The sequence below is a fragment of the Furipterus horrens genome, unplaced genomic scaffold (assembly GCF_987537825.1).
Source record: "Furipterus horrens unplaced genomic scaffold, mFurHor1.1.pri manual_scaffold_3, whole genome shotgun sequence".
NCBI classification, from domain to species: domain Eukaryota; kingdom Metazoa; phylum Chordata; class Mammalia; order Chiroptera; family Furipteridae; genus Furipterus; species Furipterus horrens.
The window spans coordinates 103,719,098-103,743,195 of NW_028327173.1; the positions used below are offsets into that span (position 1 = coordinate 103,719,098).

The 24,098-nt window shown below is 38.9% G+C and overlaps 1 protein-coding gene across 3 annotated transcripts in view; it reads right to left on the reverse strand.

Annotated features, from left to right (window-relative positions):
• Positions 1-24,098, reverse strand: part of GCC2 (GRIP and coiled-coil domain containing 2) — a 76,921-nt gene that overhangs the window by 32,723 nt on the left and 20,100 nt on the right. For all 3 annotated transcript variants that reach the window (XM_090269944.1, XM_090269942.1, XM_090269943.1), the window contains 4 exons: positions 12,292-12,411; positions 11,709-11,873; positions 11,307-11,411; positions 10,531-10,693 (listed from right to left, as the gene is read on the reverse strand). In XM_090269944.1, coding sequence (XP_090126070.1) covers positions 10,531-10,693; positions 11,307-11,411; positions 11,709-11,873; positions 12,292-12,411 — 553 coding nt within the window. The remainder of the gene's footprint in view (positions 1-10,530; positions 10,694-11,306; positions 11,412-11,708; positions 11,874-12,291; positions 12,412-24,098) is intronic.

A 24,098-nucleotide genomic window follows, 5' to 3' on the forward strand; every position in this document is an offset into this window, starting at 1 on the left:
AATGTGTTAAATACTGTTTTAGAAGAAGAAAGTGAATTTATTGTATTGCCCTTAAGATTGTGAGGGAGTGTGGATATAGTAGAATGAGTCAACAGTTTCATTATAGTAAATAAGGTCTGCAATAAATTATTTCACTAGCTCTAAAACCTTTTCCCTAGATTTTATAGGGAGTTGGTTTCTGTTCATCTTTTTGGGTTCTGTGGTGGTTCATGCTGTATTATGAATTAATGTTGACATGAATTTATGATTAGGAAGAGTATTATCTACACTTTTTAATGTAAGTTTAAGCTGAATGCCTGTGTAATGGGTTACTATATAGTTTTACATATTCAGAAGCATTTTTAGAATAGATTTTTAACCTTACATAACGCTTTGAGTGCCAATGTCACTATCAGCGACACTGACAAATTTTCCCAAAAGTGCCAGCGTAGCTCCTAGCGACTCTTTTTTCGATGGCTATAAATAATAAATAACAATGGAATAATTCGTATTTTATGTTTTGTTCTCTTTTTTTGTACCTCAGGTTATATATTGATATAACTTTTTCTCATGTTGATCCAAATTTCAAGTTTTTATGCTTGTTCAAATACTGATATATGAGTTGTTATAATTTTTACTTACATTTTAAATGGTCCTTTTAATTTCATTTATCTTTGCAATAATCATCAAAACCCTATATAGTATGCATCATATGATGCTTTACGTGTATTTGGATGAAATAAGAACACTAAAGTATTAGAAGAAGGTTGTGTTCAATGTATTATCAAGAATGCTGCTGAATGCATACATTCTTTATAAGTAAATTTTTTAGGTGGGAACAAACCAATGTCTCGATGAACTTCAACACCTCCATAATAGATGAGCTTGCCAGAAAATGGCATGAGGTTAGACACTGTTTAACAAATCCAGAATGAAGAAAATCCACCAGGTCCCTCTCACGTATATGGCATAAGGATGCTTCCAGAAAGAAAGCTAGGATTGTGCAAGGAATGCTCAACACCAAAAAGAAAAATCAGGTTGAGAACAGTATGTGTGAGATGTGACAAAGGGCTGCACCCAAAATGCGTAAATAGCCACAAATGTTAATATAGAAACATTTTACTATTATTGTATTGTTTTTGCATTTAGTATTTGTTAATAAACTGTTTTTCACTGTTGATATCTATTGATATATGTCTCTAGTGTTAATGCCATTTGTGTTCATTTTTTTTTTACATTACGAAGTTTTCTTTTAAAAAAAATTCATGCAATATTTGGCATACTTCTTGCTTGTTATCCATGTTGCTATGTGTTTTTGCAAATTATAATAATAGGTTTTATATTATGCCATATATTATACTTCAAAAGCCATATTGAAGGAAAGAATTTATTTTTTCTAAAATAATTGTTATAATAAAATAATTTTAATGCAATAGATTTCTTGCTAAATTGTGCCAAAGAACACTGCTTACAAAAGAAGAGTGTATTTACTATATGTTGTGAAATTTTCAACAAATTATTATGAATAATAATGTTTTTATACACTTTCTTGATAAACTGCATTTCTCAGCAAAATAGCCTGGCATTTCTCACATGAATTTTAGCAATTACACATGGCACTTAAAGAGTTAAGGAGAGTTTGGGGCAGTGGCTTTGAGGAGAAAAGTAAGGGAGCAGCTGACTCATTCCCCATATGGTAGGCATACCACTGCCCTCCAACTGGGGTCAGCCTGAGAGAAAGCAATAGCCCTTCCCACAGGAATTAATCTGCCCCACCCTCGGTGCTTAAGCCTGACAGCTGATAACAGATTGACTAGACTAACAACTAGAGGAGACAGACAAAGGCAGTAGATCTCTGGTAGTCTCCAACAGGCTGCCTAGGCCCAGGCTGGCACACGATCTGATGCCAACAGGGGCAGACCCAGGAAATGCAGATCAATCTATGAAGCAGAAACAAACAAGAGTCACAAAAATGGGGAGAAAGAGAAACAACCCCCCATTGAAAGGAAAGGAGGAATCCCCAGAAAAAGTGCCAAATGAAATAGAGGAAAGCGGGCTATCAGACATGGAATTCAAAATATAGATTATAGAGAAGCTCAATGAATTCAGCGAGCTCAAAGAAAACTACAAAGAACTCCAGGGAAACTACAACGAACTTACTGAGAATTACACCAGCATGAAAAAGGACATAGAAGCTATCAATAAGAGCCGGGAAGAAATGAAGAATACAATTTCTGAATTGAAGAACATGGTAGAAGGGATTAAAAGCAGGCTAAAGGAAGCAGCAGATGAGATCAGCGAGCTGGAGGACAACGTAGAAAAAAATACCCAGACAATCCAACAAAACGAAAAAAGACTGAAAAAGAATGAAGAGAGAAAGGGGGAAAGATGGCAACAGAGTAGGTAGCAGTGTTGTCTGCCCGTTCCCATCACAGAAGGACTTGGAGTATAAACACGGAGCGGAGTGAGTGAGTACATATTTCAGATAGGGTGAACAGGGACAGGAGCATGGGAGAAGCGTGGGAGAAAGCAGAGGGCACGGCCCACACACTCCAAGTGGAGTCGCTGGGCTTCCCAACCTGGACCTCCACCACACTGAAAGGGGCAGCTGCTAACTGGCTCATTAGCCGGGATCTACTTGGAAACGGCTTCCTGCCATAGGTATCCTGACCAGCGAAGTCCTGGAGGGAGTCAGTGAGAAGGTTTGGTGAAACAGCTAGAGGCGTGGGAAGTGGGGAACAGCCTGGACTGTGAGAAACTGTGAATTGAATTTTGGTGGGGAAACCCTGAGGAGGTAACCCTGTGCCCGCGGGCATGTACACCAAGGCTCCACCAAATAAAAATACAGAACTGAGCCGTGGAGAGGGACCCACACAGGGGAAAGCTGTGGTGGAACCCCAGACTCGGTAGGGACCCCAGGCAGGCAACTCTGTGCATGCATGCATGCACCAAGGCTCTGCCAGGCAGGGACGCAGGCCAGTGCTGCAGCTTGGAGGCAACACAGAGACTTTTTTGGAGGAAGAACGGAGACAGGACCCAAGGCTGGGCAGGGACTAGGGGCATGCGCACTGGCTCACCAGCAGAGTAGGGTTGCTAGACAAGCACGAGGAGAGCTGGAGGGTGCCGCAGGACCAGTGCGGGGGACCCAACTTAGTGCGGCTCACAGCAGAGTGGCGGCAGGCCCACGAGTGAGAGAATAGCAGCCTCAGAATCCAGATACATCTCCTCACAGCCAGCCAGCCAGAAAAGATTTGAAACCCATGGAATTTTAAGCAGGGGCGGATCCAGAAAGAGAAGACAGCACCCAAAGGTTGTATGAAGGAAAAGCTTTCTTTAATCTGTTTCCTACCTTCTCTCCCTATTCTCCTTTAATTTCTTTGTTTGTCTGTTTTGTTTATCCTCCCTTTTGGACTAAACATATAACATACAACTGCTGTATAAACCTAATACTATAAGCTTCCACTTACTGACTTCATTCTGCATTCTTCCCTCCCTTTTTTCAACATACAATGTAAATATTACTTACTGTCTCGCACTGCCTTGACTCTACATGCTACTATTTTTACTCTACCACCTGCCCACTCAAAAAACATCTTTCTTTCAGTTAGTCAACTCTTATCCGTTTTTCCTTTAGTATAATAATATTAATCTCTTTACATCTATATTAATACTGGCTCATTTGCTGCTGATAGTGTGATTGTGGGTGGGGGTTACTTTTGAGGTTGAGGGTTTCTTGCCTGGGTTGTGTGTTTATGTTTTAACAGCATCTCCACAAAATAATTCAAGAAGTGGTGGGCAGAGTGACTCTCAATCAACTAGCCAGAGGGAAGGTTTCACCAAAGAGCAACACAACAACCACCAAAACTGAAATACACCCAGACAGCTTAAACAAATGGCATAAAGGGCATTCCAAGAGCATCAAGCTCAGGAGAACAAAGAGACTGTACCACTGAATCCCCCAGGTCTCCTATTACAGAAGGTCAAATCACGAAGGCAGAAAATCAAAGCAGACAAATCTAAGAAACAAAAACAAACAAGAAGAGGCATCTGAAATGGGAGACACAGAAACAACGACCCAATAAAAGGAAAAGAAAATTCCAAAGATGAAACGTAGGCAAACAAACTATCAGACATGGAATTTAAAAGAATGGTTATAAGGAAGGACAATGAACTTGACAAACTCAGAGAAAACTACAGAGAACTCCAGGAAACTACAAAGAACTCCAGGGAAGTTACAACGAACTTACTTAGAACTACACCAGCATTAAAAAGGACATAGAAACTATCAATAAGAGTCAGGAGGAAATAAAGAATAACAATTTCTGAACTGAAGAACACAGTAGAAAGAATAAAAAGCAGGCTAGAGGAAGAAGAGGATCGGATTAGCAAGCTGGAGGACAAGGTAAAAAGAAATTCCCAGACAGTGCAACAAAATGAAAAAAGGCTGAACAAGAAGGAAAAGGGGTTAAGATAGCTGCAGGACAACATGAAACATAATAATATCAGTATCACAGAAATACCAGATGGAGAAGAGGGGGAGCAAGGGATAGAAAACATGTTTGAAAAGGTAATGACAGAAAACTTTCTGACTTAAGGAGAAAAAAAAGTCACACAAGTCCATAAAGCACAGAAAGTCCCATTGAAGATAAACCCAAAGAGGCCCACTCCAAGACACATCATAATTAAAATGGCAACATTTAAAGTCAAAGAGAAAATCCTAAAAGCAACAAGAGAGAAACAGCAAATTACATATTAGGGAGCTTCAATAAAAGACTATCAGTGGATTTCTCAACAGGAACACTATAAGACAGAAGGGAATGCCAAAAAATATTTCAAGCAATGAAATACAAAGGCCTACAACAAAGACTACCCAGCAAGGCTCTCATTCAAAATGTAAGGTGAAACAAGGAGTTTCCCAGACAAAAGGGAGCTGAAAAAATACGTTTCCACCAAATCGGCATTGCAAGAGATGCTAAAGGGACTGATTTAAAAAGATAGATAGAGAGAGAGAGAGAGAGAGAGAGAGAGAAACATAGGTACAAAGGGGGAAAATGACAATGAATAAGTACCTATCAATAATAACCTTAAATGTAAATGAATTAAATGCTCCAATAAAAAGGCACAGAGTAGACTTCTGGCCAAGATGGAGGCCTAGACAGACACGCTGCGTATCACTCCACAACAAAGAAGGAATACAACTACCTCGACACTAGAGGCAACCAGAAGTTCCAGAAAATCAAGCTGCATGGAAGTACAACAAAGATATAAAGAAGAAATACTCATTCAGACAGGTAGGAGGGGTAGAGCCGGGTTGGAGATGACACAGTGTGGTGACAGCAGCAGCAGCAGCAACAGCAGGCTGGCAGGTTGGCAGAAAGCACAGTCACATGTTTTAAAAAGTCAGGAAGGACACCTGGGAAGAGCTCCCAGCACCAGACCAGACTGTGCAGCTCACGGTCCCAGAGCCAGGGAAAATAAAGCCTCATTGTTTCTGACTGTGCAAATCAGTGGAGGTTGAGTGAAGGAAGAAAGTGCTGGTCATTCAGCAGTCCCCTTGTTTAAACGGCCCCTACAAACCTAGAATGTCCGCAGACCTACCCACTCTGGGAACGACAGCCAGGGCAACAGCTAGAGAGGCGCCAGTCCCATATGGAAGTGGGAGAAGTGCCTGGAAAAGAGGCAAGTGCTGAGCAAGTGGCATTGTTCCCTCTCAGACCCTCTCCCACATACAGTGCCACAACATGGTGAAACAGGTCGCCTTGTACTGACAAATACCTAAGGGTCTGCCCCTTACAATGTAAAAGGTGTGACAGCTCTACCTAAGACACAGAAGTAAACAAACACAGGAGCCTGTCAAGATGAGAAGACAGAGGTATGCTCCAAAAAAGGGAACAAATCAAGGTTCCAGTAGGAGAACTAAGTGACGAGAAGATAGTCAACCTAACAGATGGAGAGTTCAAAACACTGGTGAAAAAGTTGCTCACAGGCTTTACAGATAGATGCCTAAGTATGGCAAATGCATAAAATGAAGAAGTGAAGGCTATGTTAAATGAAACGAAAGAAAATCCACACAAAACCAATGGTGAAGGAAAGGAAACCGAGGTTCAAGTCAATAATTTGGAACATTTAAGGAAGAAAAAAACAGTCAACCAGTACAGAATGAAGAAACAAGAATTGAAAAAAATGAGGAGAGGCTTAGGAACCTCTAGGACAAGTTTAAACATACCAACATCCAAATCATAGGGGTGTCAAAAGGAGAAGAGAAAGAGCAAGAAATCAAAAGCTTATGTGAAAAAATAATGAAAGAAAACTTCCCAAATTTGGTAAAGGAAATAGACATACAAGTCCAGGAAGCACAGAGTCCCAAACAAGCTAGACTGAAGTAGGAGCCCATCAAGAGACATAATAAAATGCCAAAGGTTAAAGATAAACAAAGAATCTTAAAAGCAAGAGAAAAGCAGTGTTACCTACAAAGGGGTGTCTATAAGACTATCAGCTGATTTCTCAAATGAAACTTCGCAGGCAAGAAGGGACTGGCAAGAAGTATTCAATGTGATGAAAATCAACGACCTACAACCAAAATTACTCTATCCAGCAAAGCTATCATTTTATGTAAGGGCAGATGAAGTGCTTCCCAGACAAGGTAAAGCTAAAGGATTTCATCATCACCAAGCCATTATTATATGAAATGTCAAAGGGATTTACTTAAGAAAAAGAAGATCAGAACTATGAACGTGAAAATGACAAAACTCACAACTATCAACAACTGAATCTAAAAAATAAAAACAAAATTCAACTAAGTAAACCAGAATAGGAACAGAATCATAGGTATGGGAATCATCTGAAGGGTCATCAGCTGGCAGGGGGAAGGGTGATAAATGGGGAACAAAGTAGACAGAGGGATGTTAATAATAATATATGAAAGGGTGAATACAAAGAACTTTTATGCATGACCCATGGACATAAAGTAAGGGGTTGGGATTGCTGGAGAGAAGGGGGGTACTGGGCAGAGGGGAAGAAAGAAAAAATAAATCAGTACTGTAACAACATAATAAAAAATACTCAAAAAAAAAAATAAAAGCAGCATAATTAGTAGGTACAAAATAGACAGGGGTAAGTTTAGAATAATACAGTAAAGGGTGAAGCCAAAGAACTTATATACACGACCCAGGGACATGAACTAATGGTAGTGGGATTGCTTAAGGAAAGTGGGGTACTGGGTGGAGGGGAGCAAGGGGAAAAGATTTTGGGACAACTATAACAGGAAAATCAATGAAATATAGTTTAAGAAAATAAAAAAATATTAATATCTAAGTGGACTTTAGATAAATAGTCCCAGTGATTAAAAAAAAAAGACATTTCACAATAGAGAGATCAAATCACTAAAAACAACTAACAATGCTAAATGTATACGTAGCTAATTCCAGAGTTCCCATATAACATGAAGGAAACCTGACAGAACCAAAAATAAAAAGAAATTCAGAATTATGGTTAGAAAACTCAGCATACCTTTCTCAGTAGTTGGTAGAACAATAGTCAGAAAATCACTAAGGATATAAAAAACTAACCCTGTCAACTGACTTGATCTAATTGACATTAGGTAGAACAATCTAACAACTAATATAATCTAATACATTATTTTCAAGTGAATGGGAAACATTTATGCAAATAAATCATATTGGGCCATAATACAAAACTCAGTAAATTTAAAAGGACTAAATCATACAGAGTACGTTCTCTAACTACAAAAGAATTAGGTTAGAAATAATTAACAAAAATATCTGAAAATTTCTTTATGTAGTTAGGAATTAAACAATACGCTTCTTTTTTTACTGTGAGGTATAGGATGTTTATTAAATTATAAAAACAGGGGGGAGGAAGATGGCGGAGGAGTGAGGGGAAGCTGCACTCTCAGGCTCCTGAGACCCGTCTGCAGTTTGGGCTAATTGCAGACAGAACATCTCAGTGAGCAGCTGGACGCTGGCAGAGGTCAAGCGTTGGCACTGCTGGATTAGAGAAAAACCATCTGGGAACAACCTGTTTAGTGAGGATAGCGGAAGAAAAAGGGACAAAACGGGATTCCTGACTGGGGTGGCTGCCCAAGCCGCGGCTGAAAGGACACAAAGGCTTTTTGGCGACCACAGGCTGCCCCTGAGAGGAGTCGGGAAGAGAGCGGATCTCTGTCCACTGGCAGAGATGGGACTCAGCCAGGTGGCATAGGCGCTGAAAGACGGGAGACAGCGTGCTGCTGAGCAAGTGAAATCGTAATTTTTTTCTTTATATTTTTCTCTTGTGAACTACGGGGGGGGGGGGGGGGGTTGGGGGTGAAAGTACATTCCTGAGGAGTGCAGGCGCAGAAGTGGGATCGTCCACTCCCCAACCCTACCCTTGGGTCGTGGGCGCGCATAGGGAAGTGCCCTCATTCACTGGCCCTGGTGCGCAGGGCCGCGCGTCCAGGTGCCCCTCGGACACACCCCAACAGACTAAGATCAGTGCCCCAACGGGTGCAGGGAGGGACCTCTGGATACACAGAAGACTGTGCGCAGTTGCCCCTGGCCAGCTCCAGCGGGAGCCAGGCCCTAGTGCCAGGCCGGAACGCAGAGCATTCGCTCGGGCTCGGCTAGTGCCCGCACAGGCGGGTGCGGGAACGGTGGGTGGCTGTGGCGCTGGAACAGCAGGCAGCAGCGACTCACAGACACTCACCTGGAGAGCTGAGCGGAGACTAGATCCCCGACTGCCTTGGGCAAGCAGGGGTGCACAAGTGCCAAAATACCTCACCGACATCAATAGGCACCAACCGCTCACTTCCACTGTACACGAGAGTCTGGGGCCCAGCACTGGCACGCGAGAGACCAACTCCTGGAGAACAGTGTGGCAGACCTGAGGATAACTCCCTGGCCACCTTGGGAAACTCCTGGAGCGCTACGCGACAGGCCTGAGGCGGGCTCTCGGGCCACCTTACCCGCTCACAGGTGTGCCTGCAAAGACACCTTGGCTAGCTCCAACAGACACCAAAGGAACGCGCCGTGCGGGGGCCCACTGCTGCAAGGAACAGGAACCTCTGACACACCTCATTAGACCAGCTGTGGGTACAGAAAAACAAGACAACACACAAAGGCTGAACTGACATCTCCACAAAAGAATTCAAGATAAAGTGGATAGAGTGACTCTCAATCAACTAGCCAGAACAAAGATCCTAACAAAAAGCATCTGAAATATAACCAGACAGCACAAACAAATGATATAAAAGATACCCCAAGAACATCAGGCTCAGGAGATCAAAGACACTGCACCACTGAAACCCCCAGATCTACCATAAAGTATCTCATACCACAAAGGTGGGAAGGCAAAGCAGACAAATCCAAATAACAAAAACAAACAAGAAGAATCCAACATGGTAAGACGCAGAAATAACATCTCAATGAAAAGAAAAGAGGAATCCCCAGAAAGAGAAGTAGATGGAATAGACATAGCCCAAATGTCAGACATGGAATTCAAAACTATGGTGGTGAAGAAGCTCAATATGCTCGAAAACCTCAAAAACAACTATGACAACCTCCAAGGAAGTTACCAACAGCTCCAAGAAAATTATAAAAACAACAGCTTAGTTAAAAAATGACACAATACAAAAATATGTACAGTAATAGAGAATATATCTAATTTTGCAATTTCTCTATTTTCATTCAACAATATATGATGAGCATCCTTCTAAGTTAATTTCTATGTATCTCTTATATTCCTTTATTCCCTTTAATGGATATGTGATACTTTATAGTATAACTATGATGTGACTTACTTATATTCTGTTTTTGATAGCCATCTACTTCTTTTTAATTTTTAATTTTATACCACCCTTCTCTCGAGATATATACCATATACACCATCTATATCTATATCTATATCTATATAGATAATATATAGATATCTTTGCAAGTAGATCTCTTTGACTCTGTGACTGAATTTAAGTAGAACAGTTTCCTGGAAGTAAAACTGCTGGGTCAAAGTGTATCTTCAATTTTGATAAATGCTACCAAATTGCCCTTCAAAGACAAACACTGCACTTCTAAATAAACCATGGGTCAAAGGAAAAAATACAAAGGAAATTTTAAAATATTCTAGCTGAATTAAAATAAAAACACAACATATGTATCTGTGAGATGGAGCTCAAGAAGCTAGGTCTAAAGGAATATTTATAGTTTTAGAGCTTATATTATGGATAAAGTAGAATATAAACACTTTAACAAGAAAGATTTCATTGCTATTTAAATTATTCTACTCTGCTGACAATCATTGACAAAGATCCTTTTTTGTCTTTGTATTACTCACACAGCAGGTACTTAAGAAATATTTAAGTGAATGCATTATGCACCAAAATGGACTGTAAACACCTGAACCAGAAATGGTTTTACAACCTTTCTGGTCCTTAATAACAGTTAACACTGTGTGAAACATCTGGTTGGCAGTCAAACACTGGTGAATAAACAACTAATGTTGCTCCATTATATTCTGTCATAATTAAATTATTAAATTAACATAAACTGTTTTACTCACTCATTTCTTCTTGCAGAGTTTCTTGTTTCTGTTTTTGAATTTTAATTTCTTGTTCCAAATCGTCTATCTTGCTGTTTTTATTAGTTAACTTTTGATTTAGTTCTTTCATCAAACGTTCATAATCAGCTATTTCCATATTCATCAATGTGGTTTGTTGGGCATCCTTCACATATTATAAATAAAAGATTCAAAAAATACTAGATCAGTTAATTTCATTTGTAAAATTGTTAAAATAATGCCATAGAAATCAATAGATTCCACTATGCTTTTCTGAAATATAGTATATAATAATGAAAAAAAAAACCAAAAAGTTGGGATACTTTCTACTTTGTAATTTCCTGTTTCATTTTATTACATTATAATTGATAATTCTTCTCTTGTTGGGCTCTTATTTATAAATACTAATATTTTAAGCAGCGTGTATAGTATCTTTCTTTTTAGCCTTATCTTTGAAAAAGTTGAAGAGTAAGCCAAAGTTGTAATTATAATATTAATTTCAACTTTTGACTTAAACCTTCATGTGTCATACAACAATCATGTACAAAAATAAAATATCACACCAAAATCTAATAATTCATCAGCTTAGATTATTCTGAAGGGACAGTCACTCAAAAGAGTAAGTTAATTTTTCAATATTTTGAGGCAAGCAATTTATAAATGATTATTTTAGTACCATAAGCAATATTGTTTTTGAAGCATTTCTTTTCAATGTTCATAGAACAGTTTAACAAACATAAATAAATACTGACTTCAGTTTTGAGTCTGTTTTATTTTACCTTTTTAACCAGCTCTAATTCTTTCATGGTTTTCTGTAGTTGTTTCTTTTCCTTTTGAAGTTGTAGCTGAACTTCTTCAAGTTTGTTTACAGAACTGGCATGCTCCTAAATTAGAAATAAAAATGCCACCATAAGCCAACCAACATGAAAAAAAGGGATTTGAAAGGAATTATGAAATAAATCTGACATAATAAAAGTGTTTGAAATCTTCCAATATTAAAAAAGATATACTCAAAAATCATAGCTTGAATCCTCAAATTCAGTTAGCATACATTATGAAATTAATGAACTCTACTGTATTCACAAATGCTATTCATTAATCTTTCCATCTTTTAAATAATACCTCAATAAAAACATCAATAAATCATATAACATGAATTAATCCCACAGGACTGTTTTTACCTTTATCTTCCGCTCATTCTTAAGTTTTTCAGCTTCCAACTCTTTGTCTGCCATTGCTTTGGCTTTTTGGACTTCTAAAATCTGTTCTTCCAATAACTTGGCATTAGATTGTAGTGTTTCAACATGAGCCATGAGATCATTTTTATTAGAATTTAATTTTTCACACTAAAATGACAAATGATTCATTGCTGTAAACACACACAAAATATACAGGAGTGAAAGAGGAAAATGGTACACTAATGAGAATGTTGGTATAGTATGAAAAAAATGAAGATTTCACAATCAATTCCAAAGAATGACAATGTTAAATTGAGGATAAGTTTTAAACACTATTACCGTTGATACTAGTTTGGCAAACATTACAGGGAACACTGGCAGAGAAAAAGGCAAAAAAAAAAAAAAAAACCAGAGGAACTGAATTAGAGCAATAAGTAAGACAAAATAGTTGCTAATTTTTTTCCCCAATAGTGGGAAAAGGAAAAGGAAATTAAGTTTCTGTCATGTATTAATTTTATTTTATGCAAAAATACTGAAATATATTTATGAAGATTTTTGTGTCTGCACTTATTCAATTTAGGGTTACCTGAGAAGTTAAGTTCCTTAATTGTCTTGTAAGTTCTTCTATATGATGCTCAGAATTATTAGCACGTTCTTTTTCTATATCCAACTGTTCCGACTGCTTATCATATTCTAGTAAAAGATTCTTCAATAAAAGACAAAATAATTTACCTTGAGGATATTATTATACATTCTACCATTCAGACTAAATAATCAAGCCATTTCGATATAAGGTTTATGAGTCCATTTTTGAAGCTTAAATATTTATCTAATTTCAACATTTGACAGAATTTCTAACTGGCATTATACAATAAAATTAGCATAATTCAGACTATTTTAAGTATGATGGAATCTATTAAAGAGGATTTTAAATATATACAATATATTTCCAAGTTAAATATTTGAATCATCAACAAAATTAAACTTTTGAAATGTAAACAAAATTTGAGGAGGAGAAAAAGTATAACCTCGTCCTAATATTTGAGAGGGGGGGGATAGTTAATTTTTACGAACCAGGGGTATGGACTTGGGGGGGATTGCTGGGGGAGGGGGGTGCTGGGTGGAGGGGAACAAGAGGGAGAAAATTGGAACTGTTGTAACAATATAATCAATAAAAAACATTAAAAAAAAAAAAGTATAACCTCGTCACTTATTAATTCCACCTAAAGAATTCTGATAATGAAATGTTTCAGGCAGACTCTAATATAAAGTGGAGGTGCTAATGGTAAATGATGAAGATGTTATATAAATACAGTCTCTAATACCTTATGGCAAAACACTCAGTATTTTCTGAATACTCTAAAATCAACTGAATTTTTTTTTAATGTGTTTTATTGATTACAGTGTCACATTTGTTCCAATTTCTCTTCCCTCTGCTCCCCTCCACCCGGTGGCCCGCCTCCCTCCCCTTGTCCCCCCCTTTTAGTCCATGTCCATTGGTTGTGCGTATAGTTCTTCTCAACCTCTCTCTCTATTCCATTCCCTCCTACTATGCTTCTTAATTCCTATACCATCTCCCTCCCTCTCCCCCTTCCCCTTCCCTGCTGACTTCCCCCCAATATGCTCCCCATACCTATAGTTTTTTTTCCACTCTCGTTGCCTATTTAGTTTGCCTTTGTTTCAATTCCCTAGCTTCTGTTGTTGTTTCTTGTGATGCAGTTTTCATTTTAGTGTTCATAGTTTTGATCCTCCTTTTTCTAAACCAGTCCTTTTAACATCTCATATAACAGTGGTTTGGATCTAATGAACTCCTTCAGTTTTATTTTGTCCTGGAAACACTTTCTCTGCCCTTCTATTCTGAATGACAGCTTCGCTGGATAAAGTATTCGTGGTTGTAGGTTTTGGATTCTCATTACTTTGAATATTTCTTGCCAGTCCCTTCTTGCCTGCAGGGTCTCCCTTGAGAAGTCAGCTGATAGTCTAATGGGGACCCCTTTGTACATGATTCTTTTCTTCTCTCTTGCTGCTTTTAAAATTCTCTCTTTAACTTTTGACATTTTGATTATAATGTGTCTTGGAGTGGTTCTCCCTGGGTCCATTTGTTTTGGAACTCTCTGTGCTTTCCTTCCCCAAGTTTGGGAAGTTCTGCTTTATTATATTTTCACTTAATTTTTCAATTTCTAGTTCTTCTTCTTCGCCCTCTGGCAATCCGATCACCCGTATGTTGGATCTCTTATAGCTGTCCCAGAGGTTTCTGATCCTCTCATCATTTTCCTTGCTTCCGGTTTCCTCCCTGCACTGGTTGACTGTTTGTTCCTTTTCTATGTTCTGGTTTGTTGATTCGAACTCTGGATTTTATTTCCTCACCATCTGTCTCGTATGTGGTTTTGTCCCTTTCAGTATGAGTGTTTTTCAATTCTTTCTCATCTTTTTCCAGATCTTTTGTTAATTCTGTAAGCCACCTGATAACAATGGCCCTGAACTGAGCCTCTGACAGGTTTCTTATTTATTCATCTGTCAGGTTCTTCATCTGTTGCCTGGTGAGCTGCGCCACCGGGATTTCTATAGTTGTCTGCCTCATTTTGACAGATGCGTTTTGCTTTCTTGGGCCGGCTATAGGGGGCAGAGCCTGTGTACTCGCCACAACCCAGCGACCGGCAGCGATTCGCAACCTTTTTCGCCGCGCTGTGGCCCTTTGTCGTCACAACCCAGCGACCGGCAGTGATCCAGCAACCTTTCTTGCTGCGCTGTGGCACTTTGTTGTCACTGCCCAGCGACCAGTGGCGATCCGCAACCTATTTCACGGCGCTGTGGCGCTTTGTGTGGGGGCAGGGGTCCAAGATGGATTCCTACAGTTATTCCGCTAGGAGACCGGGATCCGTCCTCCCGCCCTCTGGGCCTCACTGTTCGGGGAGATGTGGTGGTTGTTTTTCCGAGCGTTGGGGTCGCAAGCTGCCGGGGTTAGACTGCAGCTGAGATTGCTCTCCCTGCCACTGTCCCTGGTGCTACCGCAAACAGCTCCGCCCCCTTTTGCTCTTCTTACCTGCCCAAAGGGCGCCGCTGGTTTATAACTTTGTACTTTGGGCTTCAGTGTAGTTTTATTTTCTGGAAGTTCTAGTTATCTTTTGTTTTGAAGTAGTTGTATTCCCCCTGGCTGGTTTGGCTCAGTGGATTGAGCGTCGGCCTGCGAGCTAAGTGTCGCTGGTTCGATCTTCCAGTCAGGGCACATCAGAGAAGGAAAACTCTGACTCCAAAAAACCTCCGCTGCCTTGCGGCATACCTCTTCAGGGGAAAGGCTAAGGGAGTAAACCCCGACAGAAAATCCGGAGCCGGAGTCCCTAAGGCGGTTTGACGTTGTAGTCAACACCGGCCACTCCTGCGGCGCACCTGAAGCCAAGCTGTATTGACTCCGTCTTTCCCTTGGACCCTTCAGCTGCGAAGAGAGGGGGGGTCTGCTGCATGGGCAACAGCAGACCCTCCATATCACCCTGCCCAGGCTCTGTAGCTTCAGCTTCACTGGAGAGGACACTCCAGCGTCATCGCAAGATGTCGATTCAACACGGGAGGAGACAGATACCGTGTCACTCCCGAGTCGGACTGCACAGCCATTCTCGGCGGTGCAGATAGACTCTTAAGAAGCTACACCATTGTCTCTCGAGACGGACGGCTGCCGACGAGTTGTATTCCTCTCTAGTTGTAGAGGGAGACCGAGCGTGTCCGTCTAAGCCTCTATCTTGGCCGGAAGTCTGAATTTTTTTGATATTACAGTTGGCTCCTGTTCAGGGACAGAATGCCCAAACTGACCTTTTAGCTACATAGCAACGAAAAATACATAAATGAGACTCACTGTTTTCAGATTGCCTATAGTTTTTCCTCTCTCCCGTCTTCTAAATCCTTTTTTTGCCTTTGTTCTTGGACAACTACTGATTGCTCTCCTTCATATAAATGAATTTGTATGCACAATAACTAAGAAAATGTTTCTGAGTTTCCTTTGAAAGTTTATTTTGGGAACCCTGAAAAGTGACCTTCATCCAGCCCTAGATCTTTTGAATCCTTGGATCACCTTCCCAGGTTCCTCTAGTGGTCTCATGCATGGCAATTATGTGCTCTTCCTTGCCAAACCTGACTCTTAACCAAACCTAATTTTGTTTCTAATTATGATTTATGCATAGTCAATTATTATTATTTTTAATTTTTTTCATTTGTTGATTATAGAGAAAGGGAAAGAGGAAGAGAGGGACAGGGACAGGGTAGGTGAGGGCAAGAGAAAGAGAGATTGATTTGTTGTTGCATTTATTTGGTTCATTCTTCTATGTGCCAGACCTGGGATTGAACCTGCAACTTTGGCATATCGGAATGACACTAACAAACTGAGCTACCCAGCCAGGGCCTATGCATAGTTAATTATTGTTCACAATGATTACTGTTAGAATCTGAATATTTTATGGTCTACTTATTTACTACTTGGGAGAAGGCAGGAATTAGGAATGTAGAATCTGGCTTATAAATTTGTCCATGTTTATTTATCTGAGGATACTGTGATTTCCTGGCATACATAAATATGGGGTTGAGAAATCATATCTTCTTTTCCATAGATGCCATGCTTGGTTTTTATTTATGTGGATTCCTTTAACTCCAAAAATCAAAGACCTTTATCCTCTTAGACTCTGTGTGGTTATTTTTGTTTGTACTCATTATGGTTCTAATAGTTGTGAATAGCTGCAAATACTGAATTGCTATACCAAGGCTGACTCTAGTAAATAATGGCCCCCTACAGGAAATTCTAATGGATTATTCTTATCAGAGCTTTGGAACAAAATAATGAATGCCATATATGCAACAATCTCATTTCCATGATGGATATGCTGATGTTTCTAAGCAAATAATGACCAATTATTGAACTTCAGAATGTTGCACATTCAGATCTCTTATAAAAAACTGTTAAAAATTATTGTAAGTCATATAAACATTGAAAAGAAACTGTCTAGCAAAATACAGAAGTGACCTACCAATTCATTCAGCATCTTAACATTGATGTTCCCTGAGGAACCTAATGGAGTTTAGTTATATGTCTTGTTTTTACTTAAAGTGATCACCATTCTTAAACATTATCAGCACCTGTTTTACCCTTAAACCTTGTTGCTTCATCACACAAATGGAATCCCTAACTTACTAAAAGATTGGGTAAGTTTTATAACTATAAAATCTATTTTTAAAAATGTTTTAACAGACTTTTTAAAAGCAGTTTTAGGTTCATACCAAAAACTGTGGGGAAGGTACAGAGAATTTCCATTACCCACCTCCCCCCAATGCATCACCTCTTTCATTACCAACATTCGCCAACAGAGTGGTACATTTATTTTGACTGATAAACCTTCACTGGTTCATCACTGATAACATCACCACCCAAAGTCCCTAGTTTACATTAGGGTTCACTCTTGGTGCTGTACATTCAATAGGTTTGGACAAATGAGTAATGACATATATTCACTATTACAGAGCAGTTTCACTGCCCTAAAAATCCTGTGTCCCACCTTTTCATCCCCTTTCCCCTACAAGCCCTTAGAACCATTGAATTTTTTTTTCTCTCTCCATAGTTTTGCTGTTTCCCCAATGTCATCCAGTTGGAATCATACATTATATACATTTGTCATTATTGGCTTCATTCACTTAGTAGTGATATGCATTTAAGTTTCTCTCATGTCTTCTCATGGCTCCACAGCTTTTTTTTTTTTTTAGTGCTGAATACAGTCATGCATCACTTAATGATGGTAATGCATTCTGAGAAATGCATCATGAAGTGATTTCATGCAGGAACATCACAGAAGTACAAACCTCGATGGTCTAACCTACTATACACCTAGGCTCCTGGGTTACAAGCCTGTACAACATGTTATGGTACTTAAAGACTGTAGGCAACTGTGGCAATGGTAAATATCTGTGTATCTAGAATTAAAAAAAAGGCATAGTAAAAATATGGTATAAAAGATTTAAAAATGGTACACCTATATAGGGTACTTACCATGACAATTCATGGAGCTTGGGGGACTGGAAGTTGCTCTGGGTGAGTCAGTTAATGGTAAGTGAATATGAAGGCCTAGGACATTACTGTACACTATGGTAGACTTTATAAACACTGTTCCAAAAGCTCTTCACCTGCTTTCACTGGACAGTCAAAAGTAGAACATAAAGCTGTCAGTGCTGTTCCATGAACGGGGATATGCGCTGGACTGACTAGAGATATAGAGTAGAAGCTGGCTAGTTAAGGCATAGACCACCATAATGTCAGGAAGGAGTCAAAGATGGCCTGAGGATCAGTAGGAATAAGAAATCAAGATGGAAAGATAAAGGAACACAGGAACGTTGTGATGGCAATGTGGTTTTGGCTGTTGCACATTGGAGCAGTGGTCAAGGAACTTCGTGGTACTCATTTAAAAAAAAAGGGTATTTTAACATGCAGAGGGTATAGAACTGAGGATTCAATAGTTTGACTATGGAAATTTGTTTTTAGTTCCATCAACCCTATTTGGCCCAAAGAGCTCTCTCTGGTATTGAACTGATGGAATAAAATTTATCTATTCTTTATATGATTACAATCTGAAAATATTTCCGAAGAACAGGGACAGGCTGGCTCCATACTGCCACCAAAAGCTTCCTAAAGTGGCAGTGGCAGTCAATCCATGTTAAAGTAGCTCCTCTGGACCTCTGTCATTGTACAGGATCTTAGGTCTTCAACAAACAATTTATAGCAGTGTACTCTGAAGATCAACAAGCTAGATCTAAGAGAGCTATGAAGCCCTCTGAATATGTAGCACTGGGAGGACAGGCTCCTGTGATCCAAAACAGGTTAGTCACTGACTGGGATGTAATCTGTGCACTCAAAATTGAGGTGCTATAAGTGAGGAAATCTATTGTCAAGCCCCACAATATTGCTCCCATCAGAGAAAAAAAAAATTCCTTCTAAACCACATATCCTTCTATTTCTTACAGAAAATTCAGCTCCATTATAATCGTATGGGATCACTGACATACATTGTTATGTGGTGCATGACTGGAATATTCAATTATCTAAATGTACCATGGTTTTTTTTATCCATTCATCTAGAAGACCATCTGATTAGGTCCAAGTTTTGGTCATTATGAATAAAGCTGCTATAAACATCTGCGTGTAGGTTTTTGTTTGGATATGTTTTCAAATCCTTTGGGTAAACACCAAGGAGCATGGTTGCTGAATCATATGGTAAGAGTATGTTTAGTTTTGTAAGCCAACTGCCAAATTTCTTCCAAAGTTGTTGCATCATTTTGCATTCCCACCAGCAATAAATGAGAGTTCCTGTTGTTGCTTCATGTCCTTGCCTACATTTGGTAGTGTTGTCTTTTTGGATTTTGAGTACTCTTAACTGGTATCTTGTTTTAATTTGTATTTCCCAGATGACATATGATGTGGAGTATTTTTTCATATGCTTATTTGCAACCTGTGTAGTTACTTTAGTGAGGTGTCTGTTAAGGACTTAGGGCCATTTTTAAAATCAGGTTTTTTGTTTTCTTACTGTTGAGTTTTAATAGTTCTTTGTACATTTTGGATAACCGTCCTTTATCAGATATATGTCATCTGCAAATATTTTCTTCTGGTCTGTGGCTTATCTTCTCATTCTTTTGACATTATCTTTAACATAGAAAATTTTAAGTTAATACAGCTTATTAATTTTTTCATAGGTCATGCCTTCAGTGTTCTATCTTAAAAGCCATAGCCATACCCAAGGTTATCTAGGTTTTTTCCTGTTATCTTTTAGGAGTTTTATAGCATTGTTTTATAATTAGCTCTCTGATCCATTCTGAGTTAATTTTTGTGAGGCTTAATTTCTAGATTTAGTTTTTAATAAATTTATTTATTGACTTTCTAAAATTGTTTTCTTGTTTAGAGAAAGAGCGGAAGCAGAAAAGAGAGATGGAGGAGAGGGAAAAGGAGAGGGAGGAGGTGGGGCGGGGAGAGAGAGAGCAAGAGAAGGAAGAGAGAGAGAGAGAGAGAGAGAGAGAGAGAAGAGGCTAACATCAATTTGTTGTTTCACTTATTGATGCATTCATTGGTTGCTTCTTGTATGTGCCCTGACCAGAGGTCAAACCTGCAGTCTTGGCATATCAGGACAATATTCTAACCAATGAGCTACCCTGCCAGGGCTAGATTCTTTTTTTTTGCACGTGGATGTCTACTTGTTCCAGTACCATTTGTTGAAGATTACCTTTGCTCCATTGTCAAAGATCCGTTCACTGTATTTACATAGGTCTGTTTCTAGGCTCTCTATTCTGTTCCATAAATCTGTCCATTCTTTCAGCAATACCACACCTTCATTGCTGCGGCTTTATAGTAAGTCTTAAAATTATATAGTGTTAATTCTCCCACTTTGTCCTTCAATATGACTATTGGGGTCTGACATGTACCATTTTCCCTCTCTCTGAAGAACTTTTAATAATTGTTGAAAGGCATGTCGGCTAATCCCCTCAATTTTTATCTGATAAAGTATTTCTACTTCACTTTTTGGAAGATAATTTTGCAGGGCACAGAAGTCTAGTTAAGGAATATTTTTCTTTCAACAATTTAAGTATTTCATTTCACACTCTTATTTCTTGTGGTTTCTGAGAAGGTAGATATAATTTTATTACTTAAATTTATTTTTAATCATTTAAGAAATTTTCAGTTATAGCTGATATACATTATTATATTAGTTTCAGGTGTAAACTCCAGTGATTAGACATTACATAACTTACTAAGTGATCAACCCGATAAGTCACACACCCATCTGACACCATGCATAGTTACTAGATTATTGCCTATATTCCCTATGCTATACTTTACATCTGCATGACTATTCTGTAACAACATATATGTACTCCTTAATCCATTCACCCTTTTCACCCATTCCCCTTCAATTTGGTAATCATCAAAATGTTCTCTTTATTTATGAGTCTGTTTCTGTTCTGCTCCTTTATTTTGGTTTTTAGATTCAATTATTGATCGGTGTTCTTATTGTTCATATTTTAATCCCTTTTTTCTCCTTCTTAAAGAGATATATCTATATCTGTCTACACTGGTTTGGTGGTGATGAACTCCTTTAACTTTTTCTTGTCTGGGAAGTTCTTTATCTGTCCTTTGATTCTAAATGATAGTTTAGCTGGGTAGAGTAATCTTGGTTGTAGGTCCTTACTTTTCACTACTTTGAATAATTCTTGCCAATCCCTTCTGGCTTGCAAGGTTTCTGTTGAGAAACCAGCTGACAGTCTCACGGAAGCTCTCTCATAGGTAACTAACTGCTTTTCTCTTGCTGCTTTTAAGATTCTCTCTTCATCTTTAACCTCTGCCATTTTAATTATGGTATGTCTTAGTGTGGGCCTCTTTGTATTCATTTTGTTAGGGACTCTCTGTGCTTCCTGGACTTGTATGTCCATTTCGTTCACCAGGTTAAGAAAGTTTTCTGTCATTATTTTTTTCAAAAAGGATTTCAATTTCTTGCTCTTTCTCTTCTCCTTCTGGCACCCCCCATAATGCAAATGTTGCTATGCTTGAAGTTGTCCCAGGTGGACCACCATGGAGGATCACCTGTGCAGGGGCACATCCCACAGAGCAGGACTTATTTCAGCAGAGATCTGGTGCCTGCCTGCTGAGTCCACCCCATGAATGTGTTGTTTGTGGAGGTGGTTGGGTGCTGGTACTTTGATGTGGTCTCAAGGTGTTGACTGGGAGCACTGGCTCTGGGGCCTCCCAGGAGGTGCAGGCCAAAGTCATCCTCCGTCTGTGTTCTGCCTGGGGCCACCTGGCATAAGCTACAAAGCAATCTGCAGATGGCTACTACTTGTGCTGGGCTTGGAGGTGCCCAGGCAAGGCCAAATCAGCTATGAATCAGGCTGGCTGTCGCTAGTGCTAGGACTGGGGCCAAGTAGTAAGAGGTATGGGCACACTGAGGTCAGATGCTGTGTTTGAGAGGTTTTAGGAAAATCTGAAGCATGAGCCAAGATAAGCCATTCTTATGGAAAAGCCACTGGAACCACTTGAGTGGGTCTCAAAGTTGGTTGGCACAGGTCCTCAGAGAATCACCAGTGCAGGGCAAACAGTGTGAGCCAAGTTGTTGGAATCTTGATATGGAACCCCCCTGCCTGCTCTGGTGGGGAAGAGGAGCTCATCAAAAGAACAATGGCCTCCCCTGGCTGCTGTGGCTCAGTGGATTGAGCGTCAGCCTGCGAGCTAAGTGTCGCTGGTTCGATTCCCAGTCAGGGCACATGACTAGGTTGCACGTCAGGTCCCCAAGTTGGGGGCATGAGTGAGAAGCAACCATACAGTGATGTTTCTCTCCCTCTCTTTCTCCTTTCCCTTCTCTCTAAAAATAAATAAACAAATAAATTATTAAAAAAAAAAAAAAAAAAAAAAAGAACAATGGCCTCTGTCAGCATTTCTATCTGGGAGAAAGCTGGCCCCCTGTTCTCACCCTGATGCCAGACAATTCAGTTTTTCCTTGTATGTCTCTGTTGCCTCTTGAACTATTGCCCTAACATAGTTCAGAGCAAGTGAGTCCAAGTAAGTCTGTGTGCAGACCATTTAAGAGGAAGTGACTTGGACTCCAGAAGTCTCTGTCTTGCTCAGCCTCAATCCACACTGGTTTTTCCAGCCAGAAGTTATGGGAACTTCTCTTCTGGCACTGGAACCCTGGACTGGAGGGGCCAGGTTTGGTATTAGAACCCTTCACTCCTTGAGGAAATTTCTGCAGCTGAAATTTTTATCCACCACATATGGGTGAGGAACCAGCCAGTTCTGCCTCTCCTACCAGTCTTGATGTATCTTCTTTTTTAATTCCCTAGTTGTAGGACTTCCATTCAGCTAGATTTCAGATGGTTCTGAATGATGGCTGTTCTGCAATTAAGTTGTAATTTTGATATGGTTGTGGGATGATTTGAGTACTGTATTTACCTACAATGCCATCTTGACAAGAAGTTGGATGTAATTCTTACAGATAAGATGTTTTTCCTCTTATGGCTTTTTTCAGGATTTTTTATCTTTGTGTTCTGAAGTTTACAAATTATATGCCTAGGTGTAAATATTTTGGTGTTTATCATGCTTGGTGTTCCCTAGCTTCCTGGATCTATGGTTTGGTATCTGATACTAATTTGGGAAAAATCTTAGTCATTACTGCATGAAATATTTATTTTTTTCCTTTCTCTCTTTCCTCTCCTTATGGCATTCTCATTATGCATATTATACCTTTTATAGCTATCTCATGGTTATTGACTATTCATTCTTGTTTTTAGTCTTTTGATATCTATATTTTAAACAAATATATTGGCATACATGATCTACCTCTGGAGAAAATTAATAAATTACCATGTACAGAAGCAAGCTCCTAATAGCTGGTAAAAGATAAATAAGTCCATACATAAATTTTAAATAAATGTGTTTAAAAAATGGATTTATGAGATAGCTGTATTAAAGACAGTAATCCCTTATCATATGTTCATGTAAATTTTATATTTTGTATAGTTCAGTATCTTTCTCTTAGTAACTTCCTTAACTGCTTTTGTTTAGAAAAGTATTTCATATTCAGAAGTCTAGTGATACAGTATTTTATTCTAGATTTTAGAAAATCGCTTTTATTTTGACAATCCTCTTTAATCCATCCAGAATTTATTCTGGTGTACAGAATTAAGTAAAAATCTAAGTAGATTTTTCTGAAATAGTTTTCTAATTCTTTCTTCACTGGTTTCTGTGTTTTTAATTTTCACTGGGGTAGTATATAGCTTATTTGATGGAAGGACAGATCTAAAATCAGACTGCCTGAATCCAATCCCAGCTCTGCTATGTTACCTACTACTCTGTGGCCTTAAGTCCTTTAATCTCTTTGTACCTCAGATTCATCATTTGTAAACTGTCAATGTTAATATCATACATACCTCCTGGGGTTATTTTGACAACTAAGTGCCACAAGATATGTAAAGTGCATTAAAAAGCCTGTCCTATAAGTATTTGTTATTATGCATAAGTCTCTATGTCTTATTAAATTAAGAACAATATCACATTATTGTAGTTTTATAATAAATTTTATTGTCTGCTAGAACAAGATCTCACTTTTCATTTCTTGCTAGCTTGTAAAGATCACCCTATCAAAAAACCCTAGAATTTTTAGTGAAACTGTTTTAGAATTTGTAAACCAAACAGAATATTTCAAATAATATTCAACCATCCTATATACGTTTTACAGCTTTTTTTTAGTACCAAATTTTCTCATTAAAGCTCTTCCCAAAATTTTATTTTAGGCTATTATGGTATTTTCTTCTTTTAATCAAATCCCACTTAATTATGGCTCACTCTCTTCAATCTACCTACCTTTACTTTTCTATATAGTTTGTATC